The following is a 12,492-nucleotide window of genomic DNA, read 5'->3' as shown; positions in this document are numbered from 1 at the left end:
AGAGTTCTGAACTACAGAAATGAGATGTAGCTACAAGTTTGAACTTGTACTGGAGGGGAAAATAATGTTCCTGAACACATACATATATATTTAAAATATGTGCAAGGAAATAGCAAGCTTTTTACTTGATGAAAGGCTATTGATTTCTTGCAAGTTTACTAGAAGGAAAAAGTATTCAAATCTAGATTCTGGAGTTTAGCAGTAGCTACTTTTAACAGTGAACAATTTTAGACCCAAGTCAACTTTTAGTAGAGAAAGCTGCTTGAATACAGATGGTGTCCTCAGTTACAAGAGAATCAAAGACAACCTATTACAAAAGTCTGGGAGGGAGAGAAAGAAAGGAGAAAAACAAAACAGAACAAAACAAAAACAAAACAGGAGGACTGTCTTCTAAAAGGAAGTAATGAAAGAATTCCCAAATTGTTCATTCTTCCTGTAATGTTTTCTGTACCATATGGTTTTTCAATCAGTAGCAGCTGATGTATTCAGTAAGTTTATTTTTAAGGGACTTTTCATAATATTTTACCTTCTCTACAGCAACAGACATAGCTTTGAAGGCTGAAATGGCTATGCCTACTAAAACTAAAGAAAACAAGAGACATTTCCATGGTGAATTAATCTCTTGACACCACTAGTTCAGGGGCTGAATAACATTCAATGTACTGTGCTTCATTTCATCAGAGGTATCTGTGTTTTCAGGCATAGGGTTACCTAGGAAGTAAGGGTATACAGTGTGGTGCAGATCTCTACAGTGTAAGAACTATGAAGAACTCCAGAATACTGGAATGAAAGGTAGAAGTGAGCGTGCTACATTTATCAGGAACACATAAATAAAAAGAGCCATCTGTAAAGAGAGCTCTCACAATAAAAGAGTACTGGGGGACAGTTCCTTATCTGTTTTCCTCTTCCACCCTTACTGTGATTTGGTGCGATCACAGAATCACAGAATCATGGAATGGTCATGGTTGGAAAGGACCTCTGAGATCACAGAGTCCAACCATTAAAAAACAAGCAAACAAAAAGACAAACAAAAACCCCCACAGCCAAACAAAAAAAAGCACATCCTAGAAAACGCCACAACACACAACTGCAATGAGGTCTGCCCTTAGCCTCCTCTTCTTCAAACTAAACATCCCCTGTTTCCTCAGCTGCTCCTCATATGACTTGCTCTCCAGACCCTTTGCCAGCTCCATTGCCCTTTTCTGCACTCACTTCAGCACCTCAATGTCCCTCTTGTAGTGAGAGACCCAGAACTGCACACAGTATTTGAGATGCAGCTTCACCAGTGCCCAGTATAGTAGGACAATCACATCCCTACTCCTGCTGGCCACACTATTCCTGATGCAGGCCAGGGTGCCCATTTGTCCTGTCGGAACTGTCGAAAAAGTGTTCTCTGTGAAGACTGATCTCTTTGGAAAGACTTAAATTAAATTTTATTCAAACCAAGACATTGTGTAATTTCATAAACTTACCCATAAAAGCAGAAAATAAAATTCCAACCTTTGAATACCTTTGAGGAAAATGCAGCCGTGTGTAAGCACTGTGCATCCACCAAAGAATTTAATCACTGTATCCCAAAATGTATTCTGTTGAGCTACAAATGGTTGCACTAAGTGCTGCTCTGAATGCTACTTTTTTCCCCTGTTTAAATACTTTAAGGGTTAAAAGCACAGCACTTACTTTACATTAAATGAACCTAGGCTTTTAAATCTTAGCTGTGGCATGCAGCTTCCCTGTTGGTGAGCACCTGATACCAGCAGTTTGAATGATGTCTGACACTAATTATGTGTCATTCACAAGATTGCCCAGGCAGGAGTGTCTGGGGGAATCAAAAGCTATTGAAATGGTTTTCATACGAGGTCTTACTCTCAATTTTTTGAAAGCCTTTTCATTTCTTGAAGACCTATGCCCTGGTAATGCTGTTGAGGAAGTGAAATGCTTTTTAAAGGACTAATAATTAATACTTGAAATGGATCGTTCTTGTTTGAAAGCCATATAAAGAGTGGTTTTTACATGTCATTGTGTGGTAAATAACAAAAATGGAGAGAGATACTTTGTCCTTGTCATACCACCTGTCTTGGTGCTGACACAAAAGAGCTTACCTGGTCAACAGAGCATTTGAAATTAATAGACAGATTAACCCATTGTTAAAGAATTAGTTTACCCTTTATTTGCTGATAAATCTTTTTATAATGCTACATAACTACTGAAAAATTAAAAGATTTGGGTTTGGGTCTTATGTATATGCTTCTCCAGTTATATTTCTTCCTCTATAGTTTTTAGGGAATCCATTCCCTCCATTTTGTTTATGCATCCACATATGACAGCACTCCCTACAATTCAGAAATGGCTTATATTTTTATTTAGATAACTTTCTCCAACGTCTCTGATTTAAAACTTTTATTTTTCATGCTTATGGTCTAATACTAATAAGCTATGCTAACTAGTATTAGCAAAGTAAGGAAATCAAGGAGCTTGTAAAAGCAATCTCAGACAGTAACTCGCTGTTGTGAATGGGATCAGGTCAATGTCCAGATAAAAAGGCAACATTTTACACTGTTTCCTGGAAGGCAGACTCACACCAGTTTGGATCTTTCAGCATATGCTATATTAAGTTATCTCACTGTTTCCAAAGTCTCAAAACGCTATGTGAAACATCTTTGAGTCCTTCGTCACCTTTGTAGAGTCCCACTTGTTTAATTTTCTTCAGTTTCTTCTCCCGTATTCATCAGCTCTTTGAGGCAGCATGTGTTATCAAGCTGTTACTTCCAGGCCACAGTCCAGGACTGAAGAAAGAAAAGGTATAAAAATAGTACTGTTTCAGTATTGGTATTTTACTGAAATAAATACAACAATTAATAAACAATTAATAAATACAACAAATAATTAATTATTAATTAATAAATACAACAATTAATAAAGTTACAAATTATAAGCACTGAATATTTTAAAATAGTCCAATATTATATTTAATAATTAATCAACATACTATAAATGTACTTTCTATGTTTAATCATAGACACAGAATTCGGTTTCCAAAGGGAGTCTTGCACTGAATTTTATCCCAGTGCTGCCTGGGATCAGTGTGGAATGGAATATAAAATACTTCTTGTGAAATGCCTACAGTTCTCTTTTTGAAGGAGGGTATACAATGTATTTGGGTTTCTCCAAGGCTTTTTACATTTGAATGACATTACATTTTTAAATCGCATGTTGAGGGAGACCTCTGCTGCTACCAGAAAGGAGGTTGTAGCGAGGTGGAGGTTGGTCTCTTTTCCCAAGCATCAAGTGATAGGATGAGAAGAAACCTTAAGAGCCTTAAGTTGCACCAGGGGAGGTTTAGATTGGATATTAGGAAAAATTTCTTCACCAAAAGCATTGTCAGGCATTGGAGCAGGCTGCCCAGGGAAGTGGTGGAGTCACTGTCCACGGGGGTATTTAAAAGGTGTGTAGATGTAGTGCTTAGGGACATGGTTTGGTGCTGGACTTGGCAGTGTTAGCTTTGCAGCTGGACTCAATGGTCCTAAGGGTCTTTCCAACCTAAATTATTCAATGATTCTATGATTTTAAAGTTTTTTTTCTATTAAATTCCATTAGTAGGTGTAAAGGTTCAACAACAGAACAAGGAGGGGTTTGAGCAGTTAACCCCTCCCCCTTGTTTTAGTTAATACCTGCTGAGACACGCCCCCCCACCCTGGGTAGTACGCACTTCTGCTCAGAAGGGAATGAAAACAGGGAGTGAGGGGTTTATATACCTGTTGGTATTTTATAAACAAAACAGAGGTGTACAAATCTATGATACAAGCCGCTGATAAGGTGAAGATTGTTATGATAAAGAGAGATGATTTAGAATGTGTCGCAGTTCCCCCCTGTTGGGGTTGCTGTCATGCGTGGGAGTATGAGGGGTGAACTCTATAGAGAGAGAGAAAAGCAGGGAGGATCTGTGGATGGGGTTCTTTGGCGTTGGAGGTGGCAGCTCTGGGCTGGAGGGCAGCGGCGCGGGATGGCTCCTTGGGCTCGGCCGCTCCTCAGCTCCATCCTCGGCTCCCTCCGGGCACTGGTCCCGGCTGCAGGCAGGATGCTGAGCTCTCGGTGCTTCAAGGAGCAGTTAGATTTCAGCCTTTATTCCACCTGTGAAATCCCACGAAGATCTGACAGGCCGCAGAAGAGTAGTGTGGCCCTCGGCTACCAGCAAATTCCGGTCTCTCTTTCTCAGGGGCAGAAGCTCCCCTCGTGCTGTCCGGTGACTTCTCTTAGGTGAGGGTGAGTTTCAGGTGCCCAATGCATTATCCCATCTGCACGCCAGCCCTGGCCCCGCCGATCTTGAGTCCCGGGACAGGACAGACCAGCCCCAGGAAGGGGGATAGACCCTTCAGCAAGGAGCCAGTGTCTTGGGTCTTGACGGTTCCAGGTGCCAGAGGCACCGTGAAGGAGTGGTGTCCATTTAATCATCCTTACATGTTGAAATAGTTTTATGGGAGACTTTTTTAAAAAAAATATTTTAATTTTATTTTATTTTTGTGGTAAGGGGCATAACCCTTACAGTAGGGCACATATTAGATAAAGACTGCTTCACTTGCTTCACTTCTTCTCAAAACAATGGTGCTAAGTAGGTACATTTTGTGCATTTAACAGGGACTAGTTAGAGCCACAAATATATCACACTGTTACAGGTGATCTGATTGAATTTGCTGAATTATTACATTAGAAAGGTGTACTGTAAAACAGCCAAATGCAAAGCCATGCAAGCCAAAATGGAGACACACATCTTATATTTACAAGATAAAGTAGTCAGAAGGAGACCACAGAAATTATCAATGGAAAACCAAACCAGATTGTGTGAAGATTTTTATAGAGTATGCATCTACGTGATTGTGTGTAATCACTCATGGATTACTGTGGGTTAACCATGGGTTAGCTGGCAAAGGAACACCTAGGTCTGATCTGAAATGTACATCCATGAAACTGCTGGTGTTCTTGCTGTGTGGATGTAGTGGGGAAGGCCCAGTCCCACACTGTGGTGGCATTATGTGTCCTTGAACCAGAAACAGCATCTGTTGTGCTTAAAGAAGACAAGGCATGGAAGATAGAGATGTTGATTATTTCCCTATATCTGAGTGTTTTGATGGCCTCGCAGTTTCTTCTGCTTCTTGCCTGAGACTTGTCTTCTGATCTATTGAAGAACAAAATGTATTCTGTCACTGAAGTATTTAGGCTTGTTCCTGAGACTTTGTGTGCACCCTGGCTAGCTCTGGATACACAGAAAGGCAGCTGCTGCAATGTTATGCTTTTAGGAAAGCTGATATTTTGCAAAGTCAAATTTAGAAAAGAAAAACACACCTCTCCTTGTAGCGTTAGGGAAAGACCAAACTGGGAACATGTAATTAAATTTGTTCATGTTAATATCTCAAATATTTCCCCATATATAGCAACAGACTAGGCAAATGGACTCCCATTGTTTTTAGTATCTCATACTCATTTAGTCATGGGAGAAAGATAGAGAAATATTTAAAAAATAATTTTACTTTTTATATCACCATCAGCAAAGCAGAGCAGACTGACGCTTCCCTGCATGATTTTGTTCTTGCTCTGTAGCTTGCATTGCTACTGAGAGATGCTTGTGCTGGGCTCAGTTGCTAATATCCAAACAAGCCCGGAGCTGAGATGAGGATAGTTAGCACAGGACTTGGGAACCCCACAGTGACCATTTTGCTTTCTGTGTGCTATTGAGGGCATCAGCTGGGGCTGTGTTTCCCAGGTAGGCTGAGAGGTGCTGCACTCAGAGCTGGCTGCTCTCTTTGGGTCTCAGTGTCCCATCTGTACTATGGGAGTAGGATGTAGTTCCTACTTCAGCTGTGTACAGGGAGGATAAACATTTTCATGTTCTAAATGGGTCAAATCCTGCAGCAAAACCCTCACTGAGAAGTGATGGTTTCCTCAGCTCTCGAGAGGCATCCAGCTACAGGAGGCTGGAGGTCCTTGCAAGACCTTTGACCCTCCTGCATGGTGTTTGCTGTTACAGATTTCTGTGTGTACTTTCCTTTCAAATAATTTATTTCTCTTTTCTAGTTTGAGGGTTGCAAGAAAGCCTTTTCCAGACTAGAAAATCTCAAGATTCACTTAAGGAGCCATACAGGGGAAAAACCATACCTGTGTCAGCACCCTGGCTGCCAGAAAGCATTCAGCAACTCCAGCGACCGTGCCAAGCACCAGAGGACACACTTGGACACTGTAAGGAAGCAGAAGTCCCACTGCAATCCCCTCTACATTAAACTTTTCCCCCAATTTCGTGGCAGCAGCTAGCCCATAACCTTAGAGACAGGTGGGAGAAGTGTCTGATGAGTCTGTTTAAGCTGTTGCAGATGTGGCCCAGTAATGTAAGCATGGTTGAAGATGACCCAGACTAGTTGATAAAAATGCCACAGATCCATGGGCTTTGCTGTGGGCGAAGGCAGTAACTTAGGTGATCTTTAGGGAGCCTGAAGTCACTGTGGAAAGACACAAAAGCCACCTGCTTTCTGGCTATTTCTGGTAAGTGCTATTCTCTGACAAAAACTCAGCTAAAGATCAGGCTGGGCCATGTACCAGAAAGTCAGGAGAGGAAGAATAATTTTGTAAATCTAAAAGTTTTCATGCCAACAAATTGTTGCTTGTGAATTTGAGTCACAGATGAGATCTGTTTAAATACTTTTCTTTCATAATGGAAGATCATGTTTTGTCAGACAAGCAGTTTCCAAAGGGCAGAAGTCCAGAAAGAGAGAACATTGCCATTTGAAATAAATGTCTGTCACAAAACTTAAATTACCAATTCTGTAAGTTAGTAATTTGTATAAGGTGTTTTTGGAAATGCTTTGTGGAACGTGAATGGTTAAATTGCAAAATAGCTTATTTCAGCAAACAGTTGGAACTAATGTTCATTTAATACTCTGTACTGTGGACCCAACAAGTCTTCAGGGAAGATAGACAGGTCAGAACAGGCAGAGGGAGATATTTATGGACATTTATATTTATTTGGTTGGTTAGAATTATTCGGCTTTCTCTTAAGAAAACAATAAACGCATTACAGGACTGGTATCTTTCTAAAATGACGTTATTAGAAAATGTGAGCTGAAGGAGTTTGTCTTGTACTTCACAATAAAATATATTTTTTTGTGTGTAATATTTTTTAAACTTCAGTGTACAATTCTTGCTTTGCTTTTTGCTTGCTCTCTTTGTAATGTAGTAAACTAACACTTCTTGTTCTCTTTTTCTGAAGCAGATTGTTCTATAATCCTAAACACTCCATCTGGGCATTTACTGCAGTTTCTTTACCTGATTCACTAAAGAATGTAATTTCTGATTAAGTCAAAGATTTCTCTGAGGGTGGAAAAATTGTGAGTATAACTTGCAATACTAATAAAAAAAATACTGTACTGATTTTTCTTTTTAAAGGTAACAACGAAAGGTGCCATCATTAAAGCTTTCCTTTGGTTTGTTTTCCTTGGAAGCCTTGCTTTCCTCCTTTCCCTTTCAAATAAATTAGCAAGCATCCTGCTTACAATAACATATACATTCAGTTTTGTCTATTAATGTGGTTTGCAGCATCCCAAGGCTCAAAAGGGATTATTTTAAGTTAAAATAATCTGTGATGTAACAGCTGCTTTATCCTTTTTCTTTTTGACTTAGAAACCTTATGCATGTCAGATTCCAGGATGTACTAAACGATACACAGATCCAAGTTCCCTGAGAAAGCATGTGAAAGCCCATTCTTCCAAAGACCAACAAGTCAGGAAAAAGGTAAATTTTCTACCATGATGACTGGAGAAGTCAGTGTGCTAATCCTGGATGTTTCAATGCCTCTGTGCATAACTGTGCTGATTTCAGACTGTTGATTAGAAAAACCATTAATGGAAAAGAAAAGATACAGTTCGTATATATATTATAATCTCATCTTTGGTTTAATGACTCTACCTGTTTTAATGCTTTTATTTTCTGTTGTGATGATTAATCACTAAACATACATAATGAAGCAATAAAAAAGAATTTTGAAAACAGAATTTTTTGTTTTTAAAGTTCTGCCATGTGGTAAATACATAGTGATACGAAGTCTAGTTTACATGGCCAGACTCAGATGGACGGTTAGATTTTGAGAGCAGATGCACAGTATGAAAGATTAAGTTCTGAATTATATTTCCATATGCCAGACAGTGCCAAGCACCAAGATACACCAGTTCCCTGTGGATGTCAAGTCCATGGATCAGCAGCTGTTTGTATGTATAAGCACATCTTTGAAGAGCGGAGTTGTGACATAAGAGAATGATTTCTTTTTCTGAGCTTTTTGCATCATACGTCTGTTAATCACTGGTACTGTTCCCTTAGACTGTTTAGGTCAGTGAAGATAAAAATCTAAGCTTTCATTTTAAAGGAAACTGATCCTGATAAAAGGGGAACATGCATAAACTGATGTAAGTGTAGATGAACCTTGGAGATGTCAGTCCCATGTAAAACAAGTTAATAGTTTAGACATGTTATAATCAAATGCACAGCCGTTTGTAGAAGGTATAAAAAAAAAAAATTTGCTTTGTACAGCCTTGGAAGCACCAAGTGGCAGTCTTGAAATCTGCAGAACATAAATTCAAAGGGTAAGTTTTTATTCAGTGGTTTTTTGAAGTAGGACACGGCAGCAGACACCTGCATATCAGCCTCTGAGGAACTGGCCTGTAGTGTTCCTGAGGAATTCCCTTTAAACGTACGAGTGCCCATTTCTGGATCAGAGGCAAAGTAAATGAGCATTCATTTTCACCTTAATAAGCAGTGCTTTGGCTCCCCTGCTCCTGTCCCAGCAGGCAGGACTGCTGAAGGAGGTCTGAGAGCCCTTTTTTGCCTGTCTCAGGAGGGCAACTCAGTCACCCAGACACTTCCTTTTAGAAGCATGTAAATTTAAATGCTGATCAAGACATTGCATTCTGCGAAAATTGTGTGTGATGTCTCTACTAAAATTAGCATAATGAACCTGAATACAGGTATTAAACTGCACTTAACATGACTCTAACTGAAAGTGAAATACTATGTTATCTCCTCACTCTCACTTTTTCAGATTGCAATACTATGTAGGATTTTCCTTCCTGTGTTTCATTCACTATTTTGTCTTGCTCATTTTCCTTTCCAACTTCATGACAAACAGTTTAAACCTGGCCCTACTTACTCCTCAGCAGACTCTTTATGGGCATGTTCTAGACTTAAAATTTAATTTTTCATCCCTGTGTGATAAGGATTTATTTTTCTCATCACCTGAGATGCATTGATACATGGAAGGAGAAATAAGCCAAATCTCCACAAAAATGAAAGAAAAATTGTGGCATTTATTAAGCCAAATACTTAAAGCATGGATAAAATTAGCAATTTATAATGTTTACATGGTACAAGCATAGTTACTGAACCTTTGAGAATTTATGATTGCTACCTAACGTCAGGGTTTGGTATTTGAAGTATTTCCTGGCAATAATAAAAATTAAGAATCAATCTTTTAATGCTGAATAATGTTATTTATGGCATTAATTAAAAGTGAAAATTGGCTTAATGTCAAAAAGTCTTTACAAAAATGTGAATTAATCAAACATAACCATAAAAATTCCAAGGTGATAAAGGCAGAATGGAGTAATAGTTCCAGCCCTAGGGATCTATTCTGTTAAGAAGAATGAAACCCCTTTGCTGTCACACCGTGTTAGTGATGGATTCTTTTAATGTTTTGTACCCGACTGCTTTAATCCTCCTTTTAACCTCCCCTTACACACTAAGTGACATCATTGTGGTGTCTTAAGTAGTTGGCTGTCCAAGATTATACCTGCAAATGTGTCTGTCGCATAGACTTAAAATATCAGGAGGTATTATATTCATAACAGCAGAATCAGCTGCTTTCTGTGCTAAACTCTGCATTGAGTCTTCAGCTGACATTTTGTAGATCTGTTTTCAAAGTTTTGACCCTTTTCTTGGCCCTCTAAGATGGGGCCAAATGATGCAATGTCATATAGGTAAATTTCCATCTCTGAATTATTTTAAGCAACTTTTGTTGATACATGTTTTTATTTTGCTTACCCTGTAAAACAATAATACTTGTCTGCAATTATTTTAAGGCAGCCACTGTTCCCCTTCTCCTCCCAACACCCAGCCTCTGGCCATCCACCAAATACATTTAACTAGGAGTCTCTCCAGATGATGAGCTGAAATAAAATAGACCAAGAAGATCACAGCACAAATCCATTTAATGCAAGCAGTTTGCTGGACAGTACAACAAACATTCATTTATTTTTCAAAGGAAAGCAGAAGAGTAAAAAGACCCCATATCTGCTTTTATCCTCTTTGTGTAATTTGTAAAATTCCTCATGAACATAAGAGCAAACATGTACACAGATACCATGCAAACACTTGGGCACAGATGCTAAAAATGCCTAGCTAAACATTTTAAGTATAATCTCTATGCATTATAATATCTAGTCTGTAGTTTAAAAATATTTTGGTGGGATAAAAAGCAGTGCTTCCTATCTTATTTTAAAAAGTAAAAATTGGTGACCGTGCCTGGATTCATCTTCCCTTGGGGAAGCAGGGAAGTCACTTATAGAAAACCAGACAGCACCCAAAATGAGAGCATTAAGTGATACTGAAGAATGCTAATGCACATCATGCCCCTGGACTACAGTGAGCATTAAAACCTGTCCTCTTCATTGTCCTCTTCTCCTTTAAACTTTGAAAGGCCAACAATCTCAAAATATTTTTTTATAAGTTGAACAGTTACCATGTGATTTTTATTACCACAGCATATAATGGAAGCTAAGCCGTGTGAGATTCAAAGGGAACTGCATATTTTTGTTGGTAATGAGACAGGGTTAAAAATAAACATAAGAATTTCAAGGGATATTGGTGCTTCAGGATAGAATTCAGAATCAAGCCCCATAAATTAGGGGAAAATATGGTTATTCTGTACTGCTTACTTGCAGTTTCTCACTCTTTCACCTGAAATGTCAGCCACCATTGGACAACTGCATGAAGTTCAACAGACCCAAGTGCAAGGTCTGGCACATGGGTCAGGGCAAACCAAAGCATAAATCAAGGCTGAGCAGAGAATGGGTTGAGAGCAGCCCTGAGGAGGAGCTCTCGCAGCCCAGAAAGCCAACTGGTCCTGGGCTGCATCAAAAGTAGTGTGGCCAGCAGGTGAAGGGAGGTGATTCTGCCCCTCTACTCTGCTCTGGTGAGACCCCACCTGGAATACTACATCCAGTTCTGGAGTCCTCAACACAAGAAGGAGATGGAGCTCCTGGAGTGAGTCCAGAGGATGACAACAAAGATGACCAGAGGGCTGGTGCACCTCTCCTATGAAGAAAGGCTGACAGAGTTGGGGTTGTTTGGCCTGGAGAAAAGAAGGCTCCAGCGAGACCTTACAACAACCTTCTAGTATCTGAAGGGGCTACAGGAAAGCTGGGGAGGGACTTTTCAAAAGGGCGTGTAATGAATCATAGAATCATAGAATCATAGAATCATAGAATCATAGGGGTTGGAAGGGACCTCGAAAGATCATCTAGTCCAACCCCCCTGCCAGAGCAGGGTCACCTAGAGTACATCACACAGGAAGGCGTCCAGGCGGGTTTTGAATGTCTCCAGCGAAGGAGACTCCACAACCTTTCTGGGCAGCCTGTTCCAGTGCTCTGTCACTCTCACAGTAAAAAAATTTTTCCTGATATTCATCTTAAACCTCCTATGCTCCAAATTGTATCCATTACTCCTTGTCCTATCACTGGTCTTCACTGAAAAAAGCTTAACTCCATCGTCTTGACACTCACCCTTTACATATTTGTAAACATTGATGAGGTCCCCCCTCAGTCTCCTTTTCTCCAAACTAAAGAGACCCAGCTCCCTCAGCCTTTCCTCATAAGGGAGATGTTCCACTCCCTTAATCATCCTTGTGGCTCTGCGCTGGACTCTTTCAAGCACTTCCCTGTCCTTCTTGAACTGAGGGGCCCAGAACTGGACACAATATTCCAGATGTGGCCTCACCAATGCAGAATAGAGGGGGAGGAGAACCTCTCTTGACCTACTAACCACACCCTTTCTAATACACCCCAGGATGCCATTGGCCTTCTTAGCCACAAGGGCACACTGCTGACTCATGGTCATCCTCCTGTCTACCATGACCCCCAGGTCCCTTTCACCTACACTGCTCTCCAGCAGCTCAGCCCCCAACCTGTACTGGTGCATGGCGTTTTTCTTCCCCAAATGCAAAACTCTACACTTGCTCTTGTTAAACTTCATCAGGTTTTTCCCCGCCCAAGTCTCCAGCCTGTCTAAGTCTCTCTGAATGGCAGCACAGCCTTCTGGTGTGTCAGCCACTCCTCCCAGCTTGGTGTCATCAGCAAACTTGCTGAGGGTACATTCTGTGCCCTCATCCAGGTCGTTGATGAAGATATTGAACAACACTGGTCCCAGTACCGACCCCTGAGGGACTCCACTAGTCACAGGCCT

General features: G+C 40.3%; 1 protein-coding gene across 1 annotated transcript in view; it reads left to right on the top strand.

The window, feature by feature from the left end:
* GLIS3 (GLIS family zinc finger 3) overlaps positions 1–12,492 on the top strand; it is a 181,172-nt gene that overhangs the window by 120,925 nt on the left and 47,755 nt on the right. Inside the window, exons 4-5 of the mRNA XM_051642348.1 lie at positions 6,070–6,231; positions 7,666–7,776. Coding sequence (XP_051498308.1) covers positions 6,070–6,231; positions 7,666–7,776 — 273 coding nt within the window. The remainder of the gene's footprint in view (positions 1–6,069; positions 6,232–7,665; positions 7,777–12,492) is intronic.

Source organism: Apus apus, chromosome Z, assembly GCF_020740795.1.
Source record: "Apus apus isolate bApuApu2 chromosome Z, bApuApu2.pri.cur, whole genome shotgun sequence".
NCBI classification, from domain to species: domain Eukaryota; kingdom Metazoa; phylum Chordata; class Aves; order Apodiformes; family Apodidae; genus Apus; species Apus apus.
Note: the sequence above shows the minus strand (reverse complement) of the source record. Positions and strands in the feature narration are given on the sequence as shown.